This window comes from Pelodiscus sinensis, chromosome 8 (genome assembly GCF_052426305.1).
Source record: "Pelodiscus sinensis isolate ZL-2025 chromosome 8, ASM5242630v1, whole genome shotgun sequence".
NCBI classification, from domain to species: Eukaryota; Metazoa; Chordata; order Testudines; family Trionychidae; genus Pelodiscus; species Pelodiscus sinensis.
Window position 1 is genome coordinate 60,189,284 of NC_143059.1, and position 22,924 is coordinate 60,212,207.

The 22,924-nt window shown below is 41.6% G+C and overlaps 1 protein-coding gene across 2 annotated transcripts in view; it reads left to right on the plus strand.

The window, feature by feature from the left end:
• SHTN1 (shootin 1) overlaps window positions 1-22,924 on the plus strand; it is a 109,317-nt gene that overhangs the window by 2,890 nt on the left and 83,503 nt on the right. For both annotated transcript variants that reach the window (XM_075935385.2, XM_075935384.2), the window contains exon 2: window positions 14,036-14,088. In XM_075935385.2, coding sequence (XP_075791500.2) covers window positions 14,036-14,088 — 53 coding nt within the window. The remainder of the gene's footprint in view (window positions 1-14,035; window positions 14,089-22,924) is intronic.

Below are 22,924 nucleotides of genomic sequence, written 5' to 3' on the forward strand. Positions count from 1 at the left end.
TGTTGTTGTTGTTGTTGTTTTAAATTTCCCAGTAACTACCCTAACTACTAGATCCACTACTGCTCTAATTTGTATTCTGGCCTGTGAACAGGTTCAATAAGTGTTTGTTCATGGTTCTTAAGTGGACACATTTTTCTAATTCAACACCAGATACACAAGTGCAAACAAAGTTATTCTAAACAACTAGTCTTCACTGCTTTCCATCAGCACTATTGGTTACAAAATACCAACAATCACTGAAATGATTACACAACTTGGAGTATTCCTGACAGGCACTGGAGGGAAAATCCTGATCTTATTGAAATCAGTTGGAATAGGGCCAGGATTTCACCCTTGGTGTCACGGGATTTCCAGCCAGACAGCCACAACACTGTTAAACATCTAATGGAGCTTACAGCATTCCAGAAAAGAGATCATAACTCAACTATGTGTTGTCCTAAATTCACATCTGTAACTGAATGGGACACTCTTACATGCAAAGTGGAGCCACATTTTAACCTAAATGATATAGTATCAGAGGGGTAGCCATGTTAGTCTGAATCTGCAAAAGCGACGAGGAGTCCTGTGGCACCTTATAGACTAACTGAAGTGTAGGAGCATAAGCTTTCGTGGGCAAAGACCCACTTCGTCAGATGCATGTAGTGGAAATTTCCAGAGGCAGGAATAAATATGCAGGCCAGGATCAGGCTGGAGATGACCAGGTGGATCCAATCAAGGAGGATGAGGCCCACTTCTAGCAGCTGATCTGGAGGTGTGAATTCCAAGAGAATAGAAGCTGCTTTTGTAGTTAGCAAGCCATTCACAGTCTTTGTTTAATCCAGAGTTGATTGTGTCAAACTTAAAGATGAACTGTAGCTCAGCAGTTTCTCTTTGAAGTCTGGTCCTGAAGTTTTTTTGCTGCAGGATGGCTACTTTTAGATCTGCAATTGTGTGTCCAGGAAGATTGAAGTGTTCCCCTACAGGTTTTTGTATGTTGCCATTCCTATCATCAGATTTGTGTCCATTGATTCTTTTACGTAGGGACTGTCCTGTTTGGCCGATGTATATAGCAGTGGGGCATTGTTGGCACATGATGGCATATTTACCTTGTGGTCCACTGTGATCCCTAGATCTCTTTCTGCAGTACTCCTGTATGTGTGAGACTGATTGTTCCTTCCTAAGTTAAGCACTTTGCATTTGTTCTTATTAAACTTCATCCTGTTTACCTCAGACCATTTATCCAGTTTGTCCAGATCATTTTGAATGATCACCCCTATCCTCCAAAGAGGTTGCAACCCCTCCCAGCTTGGTATCGTCTGCAAACTTAATAAGCGTACTCTCTCTGCCAATATCTAAATCACTGATGAAGATACTGAACAGAACCAGTCCCAAAACAGATTCTTGCAGAACCCCACTTGTTATGCCTCCCAGCAGGATTGTGAACCATTAGTAACTTCTCTCTGAGAATAGTTATCCAGCCAGTTATGCACCCACCTTATAGTACCCCAATCTAAGTTGTGTTTGCCTAGTTTATTGGTAAGAAGATCATGCGAGACCATATCAAATGCCTTACTAAAGTCTAGGTATGCCACGCCCACTACTTCTCCCTTATCCACAAGACTCATTATCCTATTAAAGAAAGCTATCAGATTGGTTTGACATGATTTGTTCTTTACATATCCATGCTGGCTGTCACCTATCACCTTATTATCTTCCAGGTGTTTGCAGATGAATTCCTTAATTACTTGCTCTATTATCTTTCCTTGCGCAGAAGCTGAATTGACTGGTCTGTAGTTTCCTGGATTGTTCTCATCTCCCTTTATAGATGGGCACTATATTTGCCCTTTTCCAGTCTTCTGAAATCTCTCTCGTCTTCCACGATTTTTCAGTGATGATAGCGAAAGGCTCAGATACCTCCTCTATCAGCTCCTTGAATATTCTAGGATGCATTTCATCAGGCCCTGGTGACTTGCAGACATCTAAGTTTTCTAAGTGATTTTTAATTTGTTCTGTTTTTATTTCATCTTCTAAACCAGTGGTTCTTAACCTTACTGCAGCCTGCACCCCTTATGTTCTCACACCCCTTATTAAAAATCATTGAAGTAGGTCAGTTCTTTAAGATATATCATAAAAATCTGGCATGTCTTGCACCCCCAGAAAGGGCATCTCACACCCCGAAGGGGTGTGTGCATCTCAGGTTAAGAACCACTGTTCTAAACCTACCTCCTTCCCACTAGCATTCACTCTGTTAGGCATTCCTTCATCATCAGAGTTCTTGGTGAAGACCAAAACAAAGAAGTCATTAAGCGCCTTTGCCATTTACAAGTTTCCTGTTACTGTTTCTCCTTCCTCACTGAGCACTACTCATAGTGGGCCTACTCTGTCCTTAGTCTTCCTCTTGCTACTAATATATTTATAGACACTCTTCTTGTTTCCCTTTGTCTGTAGCTAGTTTGAGCTTGTTTTGTGCTTTTGCCTTTCTAATATTACCCCTGCATACCTTTGTTTGTTTATATTCATCCTTTGTAATTTGTACTAGATTCCAATTTTATATGACTCCTTTTTTATTTTTAGATCATGCAAGATTGCCTGCTTAAGCCAAGGTTGCCTTTTACCATTCTTTCTATCTTTCCTATGCAGCGGAATAGTTTGCTTTTGGGCTCTTAATAATGTCCCTTTGAAAAACTACCTACTATTTTCAGTTGTTTTTCCCCTTAGTCTTGCTTCCCATGAGACCTTACCTACCAGCTCTTTGAGTTTACTAAAATCTACCTTCCTGAAATCCTTTGTCTCTATTTTGCTGTTCTCCCTTTTACCATTACTTAGCATCATGACCTCTATGATTTCATGATCACTTTCACCCAAGCTGCTTTCCACTTTCAAATTTTCAACCAGCTCTTCCCTATTTGTTAAAATCAAATCTAGAACAGCTCCCCTCCCCTCCTCCCCCGTTGCTTTCTTAACCTTCTGAAATAAAAAATTGTCTCCAGTGCAATCCAAGAACTCATTGAATAGTCTGTGCCCCGCTGTATTAGTTTCCCAACATATGTCTGGATAGTTGAAGACATACCAGCTTATGCTGAACTGCCTGTCCTCCGTGCTGCTGCCTCTAATAAATGACCTCCGTGAAGCTGGTGCTCATAGGGCGCAGGCTTTTAAGCCAACTTCCTCGATCACGGCGCCTGCCTGCATGCATACCTTCCTCCCTCCCACCCCCGGTTGCCTCTGTGGGAGGCAGCAAGGGGGGGAGGAAGCAGGTGGCTTGGCAGAGTTGACGTGCGCATTGAGTTGGCTTAAAAGCCAGGTCTCTATGTGTATTTGCTCCTGCCTGCTCCCCTGCTTACTGCCTCTGATAAAGAGGCAGCGGGAGTGTAGTCGTTTGGGTTAACCAACTCTTAATGCAATCTGACAAATTCATTATCATCCTTGTTAAAAGGATGTGTCTCTGAATCTGTAATGCTGTCTCATGATCAAGGTGCGGTGGCTGTTGGGCAGTTTCTTTTCCATATTGAGCATTGCAAACCTTGTTACAATCATTAAGGGGAGCCATTCACCAGTTGAAATCCTGCATGGATGTCTTCTGCGTTTATTGTAGTTTTAACACATTCTTTCATTTAAATTTAATGACTGGTTTTCAAGAACACACAAAGATAAATCTTTCTGCAAAGTCTTAATGGCTAAGCTTTATAATGTATCGATGCACTTAATATACTTCCCAGTGAAGAGACCTGCGAGACTGCAAGATGCTGTCTTGGGGCCTGATTCTGCAAGTGCTTTGCATTGACATACACAGGCACTCAGGTTCACATGCAAGTGAATTTATGCTTCTGCAGGCTGTTAGTCATAGTCTGCATGTATGTGTAAATATTTAAAAGTAACTTCAAATGCATGCGTACAGGATTTTTTAGAAGCACTTGATCCTTAAGGTGATATCAGTGCTTATTTTTCTGGTGATGACTTGGTTTCTAAATTGTACTCTCATCCATAATGTGTCATGAGAAACATTATTTCATGGTTCTCTCTGCACATATGGCTGCATAGGATCCTCTCCAACTCATTCTGATAATGTTCTCCTCCCTAACTTCTATTTCTGACAGGTTTTATTATATTTTTTTAAATTACCCTTTTAAGTCCAGGAGCCTTTTGTGCTGAATCTTTTCCACAAAAGCTACTGCCTCATGCACCATCACTTCTTTTCGAGGTGGTGTTTTTACCACTAGAAAGACTAAAAAACCAGTCCTTGGGGTGTTGTTAAGAGGTGTGACAGTACTTGTGATTCATTGAGAAATGTGTACATAGGATGAGAAATCCACTCAAATGTCAACCAAACATTTTTCTGTTATCTTGATAATTTTTCTTTGTAATGAAGCAAATTCATAGAGGAGTCATAAGTTTTCTCCATTCCAGGATTGTTAGGACAATAATCATATTCCATAAATGAAGTATGTTTGAGTTTTTTTTGTTTGTGGGGAATGGTCTATTGTCCACTTGAAGACTGACCATTCGTTCTAGCTGAAGCAGCTGATCATGTGGTAAGGCTAACAGACCATAACCAGTGAGTTTCTAATTACTTTTTTTCCTATAGAAATGTTCTCTAACTGGTTGGGCTGTGTGTTATACCTTCCTATGGTATAAACTATAGGGTAGGCTTGGACCCCAAGAAACTCCACAAGGTGAACCAGCATGGAAGCTCCCAATTAAAACTCCTCTCAGAGGATATATTGTGGAGTCTCTGGCCCTCCCAGCACCATGGATCCTGGAGAATGGTATAGAGCAGAAGATCAAGTCTTGTGGATGATTGACCACTTTATAGTGTATTCTCTGTGCTGCTTTTTCCTCTTTCTCTTATGAAAGTATGGCTACTGTTATGTCGTGGGGAGTTTCACAGCATAGGAAGAAATCAGTGGAAAGGCAGTGAGCTGGAGTAGGTGCAAGTGTCCATTTTATTGCATAGCACAGAACTCACCAGAACAAGCCCAGACTAGCTGAGCTGACCCCAGTGACCTACTCAGTTACCATAACAACAAGATCTAGATCTACAACCCAATATACAACAGCTACTACAGGAGTTGTGCTTATAAAGCTGCCCAGTGTGCACTTACACAAATCTACCCTCTCTGCCAGAGTGAATGTGGGGAGCATAACATTGTTTTTTTTTTCTGCCAGTCCTAAGTGTGAATCCAAGTTATCTGTGGCTCCAGTGGAGTCCACCCCTGTTCAATCTTACCTGAAACCCTTTAAGGTGTTGACATTGAAATTTGGAAAAGGAGAGGGAACATAAAGTAGAGCCTCAGTTATCCTCCTTTTATGCCCTACCAGCGATTAAGAGTTCTTATCTTTGCTACACTTGTTTTACTATGGTGGGGTAGTTTTGTTTGAGAAATGTGCTGTGTGACAGACCCAGTTTGATTTTTGGACCTAATCTCTTGCATTCCATGCTTGCAGGAACCGCAAGCACAACACCATCACCTCCTTATGGCAGGTCTGCACATAAAACTTCTGCTTATGTAATATTAGTTAAGGATGTGACTTATTTATTTAAATATAATTTCTGTACCAGCAAAAGCACTAGTGTTGATTAGGGATATTAAAATATGCGTTATTGTGTGAACATAAGAATGGCCATACTGAGTCAGACCAAAAGTCCATATAGCTCCAGTATCCTGTCTTCCGATAGTGAGCAATGCCAGATGCGCTAAAGGGAGTGAACAGAACAGGTAATCATCAAGTGACTCCTCTCCACTCATCTATTTCCAGCCTCTTACAAATAGAGGCTAGGGATGCCTTTCCTACCCATCCTGGCTAATAGCCATTGTAGGACCTATCCTCCATGAATTTATCTAGTTCTTTTTTGTACCCTATTAAGTCCTGGTCTTCACAACATTTTCTGGCAAGGAGTTCTACAGGTTGACTGTGTACTGCATGAAGATAAACCTCCTTTTGTTTGTTTTAAACCTGCTACATATTAATTTCATTTGGTGACCTCTAGTTCTTATGGGAAAAAGAAAATAACTTTTCCTTATTCACTTTTCTCCAGACCAGTCAAGATGTTATATACCTCCATCATATTCCCCCTCCCTTAGTCTCCTCTTTTTTAAGATGAAAAGTCCCAGTCTTTTTAATCTCTCTGTTCCAAATCCCTAATAATTTTTGTTGCCCTTTTCTGAACCTTTCCCAATGTCAAGATAGTTTTTTTGAGATGAGACAACCACATCTGTCCTCAGTATTCAAGATATGGGCGTACCATGGATTTATACAGAGGCAATAAGATATTCTCTGTCTTATTCTCTATCCCTTTTGTAATGATTCCTAACATTGTTTGCATTTTGACTGCTGCTGCACACTGAATGGATGTTTTCAGAGAACTATCCACAATGACTCCAAGATCTCTCTCTTGATGGATATAGATAAATTAGTCCCCATCATTTTGTATGTATAGTTGAGATTATTTTTTCCAATATGCATTACTTCCCATTTATCAGCATTAACATTCATTTGCCATTTTGTTGCCCAGTCACCTAGTTTTGTGAGATCCTTTTGAAGCTCTTTACAGTCTGCTTTGTTCTTAACTATCGTGAGCAGTTTGGTATAATCTGAAAATGTTGCCACCTCACTGATTACCCCTTTCTCCAGATCACTTATAAATAGGTTAAATAGGATTGGTCCCAGGCTGGACCTTTGGGGGACACCATTAGTTACCTCTCCCTATTCTGAAAACTGACCATTTATTCCTACCCTTTGTTTTCTGTCTTTTAACCAGTTATCAATCCATGAGAGGACCTTCCGTCTTATCCTGTGACAACTAACTTTACTTAAAAGCCTTTGGTGAGGGACCTTGTCAAAGGCTTTCTGGAAATCTAAGTACACTATATCCATTGGATCCCCCTTGTCCACATGCTTGTTTTGACCCCCCTCAAAGAACTCTAGTTAGAGTAGTAAGGAATGATTTCCCTTTACAGAATCCATGTTGACTTTCCTCCAGCAAATTATGTCCATCTATGTGTCTGACAATTTATTCTTTACTATAGTTTCAACTAATTTAACCAGTACTGATGTTAGACTGATTGGTCTGTAATTGCCAGGATCACCTCTAGAGCCCTTTTTAAATATTAACATCACATTAGCTATCTTCCAGTTATTAGGTACAGAAGCTGATTTAGAGGACAGGTTACAAACCACACTTCATAGTTCCACAATTTCACATTTGAGTTCTTTCAGAACTCTTGGGTGAATGCCGCCTAGTCCCAGTGACTTGTTACTGATTATCAGTTTGTTCCAAAATCTCCTCTGACACCTCAATCTGGGACAGTTCCTCTGATTAGTGATCTAAAAAGAATAGCTCAGGTTTGGAAATATCCCTAACATCCTTAGCTGTAACATGTCCACCATGATTTCAACAGCTTCCACCCCACCATCAACCTCAGCCTGGACCAATCTACACGGGAGGTCCACTTCCTGGACACCACCATACAAATAAGTGGCGGTCTCAAAAACACCACCCTATACTGAAAACCTACCGACTGCTGTGCCTACCTTAATACCTCCAGCTTCAATCCTGGACACACCACATGATCCATTGTCTACAGCCAAGCACTGAGATACAACCGCATTTGCTCCAACCCCTCAGACAGAGACCAACACCTACAAGATCTTCAACAAGCATTCTTGAAACTATGATACCAACATGAGGAAGTTAGGAAACAGATCAACAAAGCCAGAGGTGTACCCAGAAGCCTCCTGCTGTGGGACAAACCCAAAAAAGAAACCAACAGAATACCACTGGCCATCACCTACAGCCTCAGCTAAAACCTCTCCAATGGATCATCAGTGATCTACAACCCATCCTGGACAACAATCCTTCACTTTCACAGGCCTTGGGGGGCAGGCCAGTCCTCGCCCACAGACAACCTGCCAACCTGAAGCATGTTCTCACCAGCAACTATACACCACACCACAGTAACTCTAACTCAGGAACCAATCCCTGCAACAAACCTTGGTGCCAACTCTGCCCACATATCTGCATCAGCAACACCATCACAGGACCTAACCAGATCAGCCACACCATCACTGGTTCATTCACCTGCACATCTACCAATGTAATATATGCCATCATGTGCCAGCAATGCCCCTCTGCTATATACATTGGCGAAACTGGACAGTTCCTACGCAAAAGAATAAATGGACACAAATCAAATATTAGGAATGGCAATATACAAAAACCTATAGGAGAACATTTCAATCTCCCTGGACACACAATAGCAGATTTAAAGGTAGCCATCCGGCAGCAAAAAAACTTCAGGACCAGACTTCAGAGAGAAACTGCTGAGCTGCAGTTCATCTGCAAATTTGACACCATCAGCTCAGGATTAAACAAAGACTGTGAATGGCTAGCCAATTACAAAAGCAGTTTCTCCTCTCTTGGTGTTCACACCTCCAGATCAGCTGCTAGAAGTGGGCCTCATCCTCCCTGATTGAATTTACCTCATTATCTCTAGCCTGATTCTTGCCTGCATATTTATACCTGCCTCTGGAAATTTCCACTACATGCATCTGACGAAGTGGGTCTTTGCCCATGAAAGCTTAAGCTCCAATACATCTGTTAGTCTATAAGGTGCTACAGGACTCCTTGTCATTCTTAGCCGTGAAGACCAAAGTAAAGGATTTATTTAGTTTCTCCACAGTGACAGTACTTCAAACAGCTCAGTACATGGAACTCCAGACAAATAGACAAACTCAAACTCAGCATACAGTATGTTTCAGGCAACCAGCAAGTACCCCCAAACACACACACTACAGACAACCACTTACCTAAGGGTCCTGAAATCACTCCTCCTCCATCTGGAGAACTCCCTCACTAAACTCCCTGTTAGCTACTCCTGTTTGCTAAACCTGTAACCTCTGAAAAACTCCATGGTTGCACACACCTGCAGCCAGCTCCCCGGTAGCCAGTGTGCGCTGCTCCTGGGGCACCGACTACCATTCCCACTCTGTTGCCTCTGATATACAGACAGCAGTGTGAGGTGGCTGCCGGCTCCCCAGGAATGAGGCAGGAGCCTGTGTGTAATGGTGAATGTTATTGATAAGGCTAGGCTTATTGGTTAATGGTTTTCACATTTATACATTCATAATCTTATACTGGCCAAAGTGCTTTCGCCAGTGTAGCTTATTTCATTCAGGGAAACAGTTTAAGCTGTACTGGCAAAAGCACTCATGCCAGTGTATGCTAGAGCTGTTGCAAGACTTTTCTGATATAAATTAGGTATTCATCTGGAGGAGTAGATGATGGACTGAGCTTTGCTTTCCTTGACAGCTCTATTTACAAAGTGATCAAATGACCATTTCAACCCAGTAACACTGATTAAGTGGAGTCTTTGGTTGATTTGACATGGAAGGACACTCAACCATATTCTCTGGAGGTTACTCAGATCTCTTTAAAATAAAAATACAAAAATGTACACAAATGTAACACTGAAGCTACTTGAATGTTTGCAAGTTGGGAAATGTGAAACATTAGAAACACAAACATTGTAGCTTGTGATTTTTAGGTGGTTTTGGTCACTGCCACCTATTGTTAATGTTGCCCAGTAGTTTCCATGATTAGATCCTGTTTTTGCTATTTGTGAAGACTAAAACAAATGAACTGGAATTTAATACCAGGTGTCTGCTTTAGGCTGATTTTTTGGAAAATTTCAGCAATTTTTTTTCAGTTTTCCTTTTCAAAGGAAAAACATGATTTGTCCATTTAGACTCCCCTGCCTCCCCTCTTGCACAAGTGATTTCATTTTAAAGCTTTTGTGCCTCCACGGTCTGGAACAGGGACTTGAAATTTGGCAGTGTAGGGTGGTACAGTTAGTTGGGGTTTCAGAGCGGTGGGTTTTTTTGTTTTGCTGTCCCTGTGAAAATCCACCTGAATCTGGTCAACTAACAAGTCTCTGAAAATTGCAGTTCACACATGCTCAGAAGAGAATTGTTGGAGTTTGCCAGGTAGAGTTCTTGAAGATTCCATTGGTATTGGGTTCTCCATGCTGAGGCTGCAGGGACTGAGCAGAATTCTTCCTGCAGTTGCTTCTTCATTCATCAGGCACAGGAACTGAGGGAGACTGTCTTCTCTGCCCCCTTTGATTCCCATACTAGTGCTCAGGCTGCAAGGAGAAAATAGACTGACTTGAATTCAGATCCGTGAGAAGCCAGGCTTAGCAGGGTGCTGGTGGGGGAGCAGAGACTGGGATGAAGACAGGTTGGGGGCAGGTAGAGAGAGGGATGTACAGAATGGCCTGTAACCACTTGAGCACACTTTTCTCAAACTGGAATAGAACCCAGGAATCCTGCACCTCTCTATTCCATTTCTATGAGGAAATAGCGGTGAAATGTACTGCCAAAGGGTCTCATCCCCCGGACAGTGCTGGCCCACACAGAAAGCCACAGCCTGCTGTTGCTATCAGTTTGTTAGTTCATGTGACAGAGGTCTGCTGTGTGGACCTGAGAGGTCTAACTCTGCTGATGAGCTTTGAGAGAGTCAGTATGGTTCTACATGATATAATTTGTTTGTTTGATTTGTTTCATTAAATCTGAAAAATTACATACCAAACATATACTAATGGAATGTAAGGTGCAAGTCAAATAAGTAAGGAAATGCTGATATAAAGGTTGCCAGTGTATCCTTAAATTGGTCATCTTGAGCATCTTCGCAACCTTAACATTTTCAATGTTTTTTTGTGTGTAATATTAATATGTGATTGTATACTTACCCTATTAGAAGATTTTCATTGGCTTAGGCTTCCTGTATAACTTCTATGTTTTTATGATTATGCATGCACAATACACTTAAGTAGGCTATTTGTTGTCTTGTGTATTTGACGCTGTTACAATTGTTCAATGGTACGTCTTGTAAGCTGTCTCTCCAAGAAATGTTATAAGTTGCATTAACAGTATATATGGCTTATGATTTTTGTTTTACTCCATGTATAAGTTTTCATATGACATCCTTAAACATCAGAATCAACTGAATGGAGTTTGCTAAAACTGAAAATATTACACCTGTAGGTTGAATTTAAGCATGAGACTTTTGGCTCAAAAGATGTTCATTTCAAAAAGGTTATATGCAACTGCCAAAAAGGGTAATATCAAGAGCACTACTAGAGCACTTCATGTAATACATATAGACGTGTCTGTCTAGTGTTCGCTGTAAAGCAAACTTCATCATTGCAAACTTCTGCTTTTATGTTATTGTTCCAGCAGTAAGTCATCTTTTAGCATTTTGTAATAAATTAACATCAAATAATGGTCTGCTGGTAGCAGATTCAGCTCCGGGGAAAATGCATCTTTGTATCTTATCAACGAAACAGTGACCACCACATTTATATTTTCATCTTTTGCTTTAGTTGTTTGCTGAACTTCAGCATACCAGAGCGTCATTAATATAAGTTTCCTGGGGGACCCATTGGGAGCAATTGACTTGGGACCAAATGAACATCGTATCAGTGAACAAAGTACATTGAAGATTTTAATTTAATAATAATGATAATACAGTTACATAGGTGTTTTCAGCAGATGGGCCAGCATATCAGCACTCTTTTTATGGCCCCATGGGATTTTTGCAGACTTGAACAAAAGCAGTCATGTTCCAGAGTCCGCAAACAGCTAGCAGGAATAGTAGGCACCAGGGTCCCCTGTAATCTGTGGGTTTGTGAGACCACCCAGGGGAGGTTCAAATGCCGCCCACCTGATTAGCAGACTGACCACAGCTAGGGTTTTTTTTTTGTTTCTACTGGTGGGGCATGCTTACACATGCTTTGGGTGCACATAAAAAATTATTCTGCACGTGGATGGAAAAGATTAAATGGAACATTGGTATGCACCAGTCTCACTGATTTTTACACTAACTTAAATCCATTGACTTTAATAGTTAATCTTGATTTACATCAGTGTAACTGGAAGTAGAATGACAGTATCTGTGAGATATGTAATGTATCCCTGTTGTGTGTGAGGTGATGACTCTGACAGTTAGGGTATGTCTAGACTACATGGCTCCGTCGATGAAGCCATGTAGATGAGTTTACTAGACATAGGAAAATGAAGCGGTGATTTAAATAATCGCTGCTTCATTTATATCAAAATGGCCACCGCACTGTGCCGATCAGCTGTTTGGCGGCACATCAGGGCAGTCTGGATGCACCGTGGTCGACAAGGGAAACCTTTATCGACCGCCCTGGTATGCCTCGTGAAATGAGGCTTTCCGGGGCAGTCGACAAATTATGGGTATGTTTGCACTGCCACCCTAGTTCGAACTAGGGTGGCTAATGTAGGCATTCGAAGTTGCAAATGAAGCCTGGAATTTAAATATCCCAGGCTTCATTTGCATCTTGCTGGGCGCCGCCATTTTTAAATCCCCGTTAGTGCGGACTCCGTGTCTGCGGCTACACGTGGTACGGAGTAGGTAGTTCGAATTAGGCTCTCTAACTCTAACCCTAACCCCCCCTCCCCCCCCCCCGGCCTACTCCCTATCTCCGAGGCTGAATTCACCCTGGCCCTGCCTCTTTGCTCCCTGCACCTGGCTGCTGGGGATGAGGGCTGAGGCCTGCCTCATTGCTCCTCTCACCCCTTGTGGCTCCTGGATCTCTTCCTCCCCATGAGGGAGGAGGGGACACGACTCCCAGCCGCTCCCCAGAGCACTGGGGAAGCCAGGTGGCTGCCTGCCTGCACCCCAGGGTTCTGGGGAGACTGGGAAAGCTGTGTGGCTGCCGCTCGCCCCAGCACCAGGGAAGTTGGGCCCTCGGCACCAGGAAGGGAGGTAGAGAGGTGGCTGAGGGGGGGAGGGGCTGTGGGACAGAGAGTGACATGATGACATCACTCAGTCATCCAGCAGGAAAAACTTTTTTATATATATAGAAAGAGATGTATAAATTAAAAGATGGTTGATTCTAGTGGTTTGGACTCTGTCTTGAGACACTGAAGATCAGATTCCATGCCCTCCTTTTCCACTGACTTTTTGACCATGGGCAAGTCACTATGGATCAGATTTGTAAAGTTATTTATGTCCAACTCCCAATTTAAATCAATGGAAGTTAAGGCATTCTATAACTCTATTCCCCATCTGTGAATGTATTGTGAAGATAAATATGTTAAAAATTGTGAAGTACTCAGAGATTACAGTAATGGGGAGGAGTCGTAAAAGTATTTTAGATACTTTGAGTCACCAGTCCTAAGGCAGTATCTGATCTCTAATCTGTTCTAATTTGGATTTAAAACTAAACTTGTTGGAGAACACTTTAATCTTCCCGGACACTCATTAATGGAGCTCCAAGTTTCTGTTTTGTTTTAGACCAATTCCACAAGCCAAATACACAGAGAAGGATTGGAACTTAACTTCATTCACACAACTTGATTCACATAAGTTTAATTTTTATGCTAATAGCCATCCTCTATTGAGTTCAGACTATCTTCCACCTTTTAATGACTTAAACAACCAACCAAACAATGGAGATGCTAATGGTTCTTAATAGCCTCTTGTAACTGTTTGTACATTCTGCTCTCTTTTTCTTCCTCCCCTCCTCTTTTTCTCTTCCCCCACCCCCTTCCCTTATTTATTCTTGGTTCTGGACTTACTATACTCTGGTCATCTGAAGAAGTGGGTTTTGCCCATGAAAGCTTATGATACCATCTACGTGTTTTGTTAGTCTTTAAGGTGCTACTAGACTATTTGTTGTTTTTTAAGTTTTTCCTTTTATAGACTAACTCTGCTACCCCTCTGAAGCTTGTTAGTATGAGTCTGTCTAGCTCACTGTTGGTTGAAGAAGCTGATTTTTAAGACCCTGATGCTCCATAGGTTCCTGAAGTCTGATGAGTTGGTTTAATTCAACCACACATTATTGGGTTTAAGACAAGAGTTATTAGGTAAAGTTCTCTAAACTGTGTTACATAGGAGGTCAGATTAGATAACTTTGACAGCTTTAAAATGAATGACTATGGAAGTCAGTTGGATTTCTGTTCATGGAACAACTCATGAGAGTACTATTATACTATGTTAATATTGTTTTTTAATTCTTTTTTTTTGTAGCTATTGGTGAATATGAAGATCTTAGAGCAGCAAACAAGAAAACAAAAGAGGAGGTTTGTACTCTGCAATATGTTTCCTTAAACACCTAATGTACTAGATAGCTGAAGTAAGTAGACAAAGACTTCCAGTGAGTCAAAGTACATTGAGAGGATTTTTGTTGTCTCTTGTAGCAGCTGAAGGCTAACTATACACTAGAGGTGAAGAATAACATACAGCGATGCATATGATTATTGTGAGACAAACACATTCCTCAGTGATGTAGCAGCAAGTTCCTGCTTGGCCTTGTGGCTTGAATACATGGATTGTAAATTTAAAAACTAACAGTTACACAGCCTAGCCTTGTCTACCTTAGACATATTTTTTAACATGTTTTTAACCTTGGTCGCAGCAGCGCCCAGTGTAAAAGTGCTTAAAATGTGAATGTAGAGCAAGAGAGAATGTAGAAAATGTAAACCATTCAAACATGTCATGGGAAGACTTGCTTCCCCTAACTATGAATCTCATTTGTCAGAACCAATTTACCAAATGCATATTTATGATTTAAAAAAAATCTAAAAAGACCTTGTGAACGTAGGCATGCAATACAAAAAATACATTTGAAATCAGTCTTTCCTCCCAGATTTTCCATCCATTTTAATAGAAATAAAAATTATAGATGTGCCCGATCCCATAGGCATGATGAAGTTGAAACTCCCCTGGACTTCATATGGACCAGTCACAACTACAAGACTGGACCTCTTAAAGTAATAAGTAAAACATTGAGGATCTCAGAATCGCTGGTAATCCCCAAAATGACTCGGGTTTAGCCATGCTACTTCCATTGGAATCAGCTGATGGTTCTGCAGCCTTTCAGTGGAAATTCTTAATCATTAAATCCCTGAGTTAGTTTTGAAACCTCAGCCAGTGACTCTGGAAGTGTCATATTTGATGCTCAGGCTCTGAAGTCCTGCTCCCTATCCCCAGTGACAAAATCTGTCTCTGTCCAAGTTAGTTTTTTTTTTTTTAATTTCCATCCTGTTTCTTCTTTTGCTCTGAACTTACGTCTGCCACACCAAAACTCCAACCCTGGTCTCATAGTGATCCGTTCTATAGTCTAGGACAGAGATGGGCAAATTCTGGCCTGCAGGCTGGATGCAGTCTGCAGGGCTAATTTCTGGCAAGCCCCCACTTCTGTATTTACCTGTGCCTCTGCAGGTATCGGGTGGTTGCAGCTCTTATTGCCTGCAGATCGCTGTTCTCAACCAATTGGAGTGGTGGGAAGGGGCACGGACTGGGACACTGATTGCCACTGTTCCATTTGGCCATGAATGGCAATTCGCAGGCAAGAAGAGCTGTGAATGCCCGATACATGCTGAGGTGCAGGTAAATATAGCAGTGGTGCTCTGCCAGGGATTAACCCTGGAAGGACATCGTATTTTTATTGCCCACCCCTGGTCTCGACTCTAGGAGACCAGATCATATCTGCCTTCATAGAGCTTTCAGCAGGACTGATCAACATTTTTTGTCAAAGCTTTCCTCCCTCCCAGCAAAATTAATTTTTTTTGCAAATAAATAATTGTTCAGAATTTCCTCACATTTTAAACAAAAAAAGAAAACTTTGTTTTTTGCTGCCATTTTTTTGCCTACCTCTAGTGTTGAGCATTGAGGTCTTGGTCCTGCAAAATACCTAACCATGTTTAACTTTATTTCAATGGGATTGCTGATATGCTTAGTTATGCAAGTACTTATGTTCTTTGCAGGATAATGATCACAATGCTCTGGACTTTGCTGCATTGATCCCTGAGTGTGAATGGGAGGAAGTGTGGTCCTGTGGACTGGGTATAGAACTTGAAACCAGGCATTCTGATTTCTGTTCTTTGCTGTGCCTTTCTCTCACTGTGTAACCTTGAGAAAGTTGCATCACCTCTCTGCATCTCTGCCCATTTGTAGAAAGGGGATGATGATAGAAACCACTTTGCTTTGAGACCTACATGTGGAAAGCACAATGTAAGATCTAAATGGTGTGTGTGGTGTTCTACCACAGTTTATTGGCCATTTTCCCTAAATGAAGAGCTGTGTTTTTATGAATATGGAAGATGCCATGCCAGATACTTTTCTTTCTTGGGGAAAAAAGGAATTTGGTATATATTAGAAAGTAGAAAGTGCTACATAGTCCTGTTTTTTATTCAAAATGCAAGCAGAGTTCAGTACACAACAAATAGCTTGTTTCAAAAGTAACCTGAAAAGAAAAATGAAAAATAGATCTATGCTCTTTGTACATCTTTACTGCAGAAAGAAGGCTTTTTTGTTTTTGTTTTTGCTGCTTGTTTTTGTATTGGAAAATACCTCAATTTCTATCTTCTTTTCCCCTGGAAGATTCTATGAAGAACTAGACTATGATGTCAGAGAGATCAGGGAAAACTTGATTAAAAGAGGAACTGGTTTTAATAAGGCTATTAGCACAAAAATGTTTTTATATATTAAAACTCAAGTAACAGGAGGAAAGATATCGCAGTCAAAAATTCAACAATTCCCCCCTCCCATCCTACTAAGGTGTACACAGTCAACATTAAGTTCTCCAAGTGAGGTATTCAGCAAAACAAGACTGACATGGCTAATATGTGAAGACAAAAGCAAATAATCCTGACCACCTTTTTCCTCAAAAAATTCCTTTAAAGCATCGTTTATGTATCGTAATGGAGTGAAAAAGGTCCTTTTTATTTAAAAAACAAAACATAATAGAACTAAAGATGTCAAGGTAACTAAGTCATATGAAAATTTACCCTCTGCCCTCCAAGGTACTAAATATGCAGCTCTGAAGAATTCAGAGTCGGGGAATGAATAAATATTTATGAATACTTGCTATAGATAATCACACGGAAACTACTTTTTTGAATCAGCATTGGCAATGTTTTGTCAACCTGACAGTAGAAGAGGGAATAAGACCAATATCTTTCAAGAAATAGTATATACAGTATCTCTGAATCTGTTTTTTAATATTGTTAACGTTCTTTCCTTGTGTTGCTTTCACAGAGAAGGAATAGTTAATTTGGGATATTTTAAATGTCAGTAAAACTAGAATTTCTTAAAAAGAAGAAACAGTGTACATTTTCATTGTTTGCTTGTACGTATGCAGTTTCTTTGAGACCAAATGGCAAATAGTACTGCAGTGAGAAAAGGAAACTAATTACTTGGCTGTTAGAAAATTAATCTCCTATTAGCAACCCTCTATCTAGAAACAAAGAAAAGGATCCCTATGTTGATGACATGCTTCTTTTTGTCTGTATGTTGAATGTGGCAAGTGTCATGTGAGTCCTTCTTGGACAGTGCTTAAATTTTAATTTGATATTTCATTACATTTGTAACATTTTAAAATTCTTTGTAAAATGACCGTCTAAAAAAAAAAAAAGGAATGTTTGGCTATGTAGTTAGTAGCTTAATTCTCTGTACGATGATGTTGTATACTTTGATAAATCCAGACATTTAGGTTAAATAATCACCCGTGATTATTACAGTGAACAGTTAGAATGTACTAAGCCTTCATATCTAATACATGACTCAGAAAGATGGTTCTCTTATTTAAAGTGAAAAATAAGTTGTCTCTTCTTATTTAGGGCTGGATCTTGCACTATTGCAATTAATAGGAGCTCTGGCATTGATGTCAATGGGTACAGGATAACTGAGCTCATTATAAGGATCTAGGGATGAAATTCTGGCTTCATTCCCTCAATGAAAAATTCCCATTGACATCAGTGCATCTCAGATTTCACCCTACGGCTCCAGACTTCCAGTGTGCTTTGCCTGGTGGGCTCATGTGTCCATGCAGAGTCTCATTTAAGTCAGTGGCGTTTCATGTGGGTGCAAGAAACAGCTTAAATGTGTCACATGGCAAGATCAGCGCGTGGGATAGGCAATGACAGTTTTTATGCTATACTGACCCAAGATCCTGATCAAATTTGAAGTCTTTCATCCCTCTCCCAACATGCGCTATACTAAACTGCATGGGTATCTTCGGCATTCACATATTTTCACTTGTAATAATGCCTTCCCTCTTTCCTGGGTGTTGAGACAGAAAGCGTGTGACACTTTCCTACTCTTTGAAAGCGAACATTGGCATGCTAGCTGGCCGATTCCAGGGATACTAGCTAGCAAAACTGAAATTTCAGAAGACCTTTGAGATTACAGTTTTAGACTTGGCCAATGAAGAATTGCTTGGTAACTTGAATAGCCAGAAGGCAGAAATCTAAACTTTAGTATGAGCCACTAGGGATGTGAAAGTGTAATCGTGTACATGATTAACCAATGAGCCCGGGTTCATCGGTTAATGTTCACAGTTACATGCAGGCTCCTGGTATGTGCAGGGAACCAGCTTAAAAATTGGCTCCCCACCTGCACCGACTCATGAAGAGTTGCCTGCCACCCTAAGCTGCTGCCTCGGTATCAGAGTTAGCAGCGCGGGGCAGGAGGTGGGAGCCAGTATGTATGGGGAGCAGACTGCCACCCTATTTGTAACTGCTGACATTTTCAGTGGGTACATGGTTATTTAATTGCACATGTTTTTAACCTCCCTCTTAGCCATTCGCCACATCTCTTTAACATGATTTGTACCTGTACCAGCTTTTGAAAGATCAGGTCCTAGAGAAAAATTAACATAAAATTAATTCAGTAAATTGAACTAAAGTGATCTAATTCTTGAAAATAACAACAGATTTTTATTTGCTTGCTAAGAAATTCAGACTGAGTTGCTAAGCAACAATTATATAATATCATAACTTGCTGCAGTGCTTAATAAAAAACACAAAGACACTATAAATATTACACAACTGACGACATAAACACATATGCCTTAAAGTCATATTTTACTATAGCAAAGAAGCCTTATGCATGTTGGTGACTCATGCATGTTGGTGACTTCTTATGTATCCATTTTGATTTTAATATCTAAACATTTATCCTGTAATGGCTACTGTTAGGGTTGCCAGGTGTCCGGTATTTTCGCCTCCTTTCTGATTTAAAAAAAAAAAATTCAGAAAATACCGGACACCTAAGATGTCCGGTATTTTCTGATTCTTCCCCCCCCCCCAGCCAGGAGGCGAAAATGCCGGGCACCTGGCAACCCTACAAACACGCCTGGCACAAATTTAAACCCTACAAACTCAGCGCCCGGCTTCCCTCCTCCTCCCCCCGAGCCCTCCTGACCCCAGCCCCCATGCTTACCTGGTTCCTCAAGGCTGCTGGCACAAAATGGCTGCCGGCAAAAAGACCAAGGGGAAGCAATGACTCCCCTGGGTCTTAGTGCTCAACTTCTCCCCTATTCCTATCCCTGCACTCACTCTTAAAGGGGACATGCTGTTTTATTTTATTTTTTTTGTTTAACAACTTTGGTTTCTCCCCCCCTGCCCCTTTTTCCTTCAACAGAATTTTTTCCCAGTGTTTTTTTTTTTGGGGGGGGGGGGAAGGGGGGACAGGTGATCAGTATTTTTGCTTCAACCATCTGGCAGCCCTAACTGTTAAATGGGAAATGTTAGTTAATACTGACAGTGGAAAATTTGGTGAACTACTTTAAACTTGTTTCACAAGAATGTCTTATATAATTACAATTAGTGATAGACTTTACACATTAATGGTAATCTTATGTACTTCTGTTCTTGCATTTGATGCCTATTGATATGAACATAAAGTATGTATTTTTAATGTTTCTCTTTCAACAAGGTTATTGTGTTTTTTATTTTATTTTACTTTTTGTTTTGCTTACCCTGAAGAAACAATAGTAGTTTTGGAAGCAACTGTCAGTTTTAGATTTAATGTCCAAAATTAAGTGTGGTGTTCTTTTAAACACAAGGTTGATTAGCTAATTTAAATGTATTATAAGCAAGTAAATGAAGACAGTTTTTGTTCCTCATTTTAAGAAACGGAGTGGGGCAGGGGAGATGGAATGATCTACATAATAAATTCAATGGGACTTTGAGGGGATTGAATCTGGCTGTGGAGGGACTAACTGTGTAGATCTGGTTGCATGGTTGAAGTCAGTGTGCTCAATGCTGCACTCACTGAAATCAATGGTAAAACCTCCTTTGTCATGAGGCACAGCAGCAACAAATGAAATCTTGAGAGAATTATGACTTAGGATGGAAATTGTTTGCAAACTTAGGAGTCAAGCCTGCAGTCTCAATCCTGCAAACAGATATGACTAACAGCGCACATGAGTAATCCCATTGCGTTCAGTGGGACTACTTGTGTGTGTAAAGATTTGCCTTAGAACTACACACATATGAATATATATGTCTAAGTAGGCTTCAGTGGGACTGCGTATGCAAAGACCGGCCTTGTGAGAGAAAGTCTGGAGGACTGGGCCATTAGCTTCTCATTACAAGATTTGGAGGGTGTTTTATCTAGCAGTTAGAGCCAGAGACTGTATTGGGACTTCTGGGTCTTAATCTTGACTGGCAGTGACTCAGTGTGACCTTGGGCAAGTTATAAAGGATCCAAACCGCTTCCCCTTAAACTCGATTGCAAGACTTCCGTTGTTTTCACTAGGCTTTGGATCAGGCCCTTAATCTCTTTACATAGTTACAACTCCAGTAATAATGCTTCCCTGGGAGTTGAGGCAAACAGCTTGTGAAGCATTTTGCAATCCATGGATGAAGTGTGGCAGTACAATGTGCCGTTGCTCTACAGTATTAATCATTAGCTAAGAGTAGATCACACAGAATCCCTGTGCAAGGCAGTGTTGCTCTTCAATGAGGGTGACAAGTGAAACAGCAGTTTTAAAAAAAGATACAAAAATTTTGCTTTTCTCCACTTCCCTTCTCTAGGCCGCTCTCCTAAAGTGAGGTAGGACAGAAGCTTCCTGCTGCAAAAACTGAGAGGAGGGGAAGAAGCAACAAGATGTTAGATTAATTATTAGTAAATAGAAACTGAGGTGTTGCTTTCCTTTCCTTTCCCTTCCCTCCCTCTCTTCCTTTTTTGGGGAAAACATTCAGCCATTATCAGAGAAGTGAGTTTTATGGGCTCATGGTGTCGAGGAACCAGGAATATTCCTAGCCTGTGAGCCCTACTCTAGCAATGTTTAGTTCTGGGACTAGTGATGTAAACATTTAACCAGTTACCCAGTAAGTAGCCATACTGGCATGCTTACCCGGTAACTGGTTAACTGGTGGCCCAGCCTGGCTGGAGCAGCCTGCTGCCCATGTGACTTAAGGTACACAGACAGTGCTTCAGCCTTTTCCCCCTTGCTGGCTCTCCCTCTTTAGCTGCTTTGGGACTGGTTATTCTCTGCTTCCCTCCAACCAACAGTTACAAGAAGAAGGTACCAACCTCATCCTGACAGTCACTGCAGCTTGCTTTCTCCATTCCCTACCTGGCTTCACTACCTTCATCAGAAGCAGCTGACTGTGCTGCAAGAGGCGTCTGATCCCCTCCCCTGCAGCTACTCGCTGAGAGAGGCAATTGTTTGCTCAGTGCAGCTCCTATTCCTCATGGTTTTTCCTAGGATACCCCCAGATATAGTGTTTAACCAGTTAACTTTTTAACCAGGAATTTACATTCCTCGCTGGGTCTCTCCCTGGCTCCACCTGCCACCCCACGCAATCTAAAATGTCCCAGGGGGCCCCTGCCACCACCACCGGCAGCACAGCGGAGTTAGAGTGCCAGCTGCCAGCACATCCCTGCAGCTCCAGAGAGAGGTGGGTGTTCCTTGTGGCCAGTGGGAGCTGTGAACGCGGTGCGTGCAGGCAGCAGCACACATGGTAAGAGCCGCTGCCAGAGAGAGCGTCCCAGTTAAGTGCTGCACCCTCCCCCACTCCATCCCCTCCTACCTCCAAATTCCCTGCACCCCCATACTCTCTCCTGGGCACCCACTTCTGTCCTAAACTCCCTCCCAGAGCCTGGACCCCAATCCCGTGCCCAGCCCAAAGCGTAAACAAATCACGCAAACTCTGTGCCCAAGTCTGCACCCCAAACATTCTCCCATATCTAAACTCCCTCCTAAGGCCTTAGATAGGTGAGGGGGAGCTTGGGTGGGGAGGGGTACAGTCTGGGCATTCAGAGCACCACCAAAATTTCTATAAAACTGCCATCCCTGGACATTACGTATCAATAAAACCCCCTAAGGTACCCAGACAATGCTTCATCCATTTTCCCTCATTCCCTCTTTAGCTGCTTTAGGGCGGGTTATTCTCTCCCCTCTGCTTTTCTTCCAGCAACCTACAGTTACATGGAGAAACTGCCAACCCCACCCAGCTCTCTGCCAGTCCCTGCAGCTTGCTTTCTTCTTCCCCTTCATGGCTTCACTACTTTCCTCATCATCAGCTGACCCTGCTGCAAGAAGGGAGGGTAGGGGGAGGTGGGAGGCAGGATCTTATCCCCTCCCCACCCTGCAGCTACTTTCACTGAGATAGGCACTTGCTTGCTCATTGCAGCTCCTTTTCCTCATGTTTTTCATAGGATGCCCCCAAAAGTGGCTTCTGCAGCCTTTGCTGAGGCCTAGCTCCCTCCCTGGTTTCCCCCTCAGCTGAGTAGTGGGAATGGCCTGATCCATAGCCCATTGGAGTTAATGGAAAGATTCCAATTTTCTTTTGTCTGCTTTGGATCAGGCCCTTTGTTCCTGTGAGCTCCACGTTCAGTTGTCTGAAAGTGGGGTCCCCAGTGAGGAAATTGAAAATAGAAACACAATTTATTTTCAAAAATATATTTTTTTAATTTGGCAGGATCATCTGAAATGTTTAACATGAAATCTGGAGATGTAGTTACACTGTAAGGATACTGATTTGGTGAATCCGTTCCATCGTTAGTTACTGCAGTCCTACCTGTGAGATAGAATGTACTTACATTGAGCATTCAGGATGCAAGGTGGGTGGGTTATTGTTTTTTATTGGACCAACTTCTGTTGATGAGAGAGAGAAGCTTACA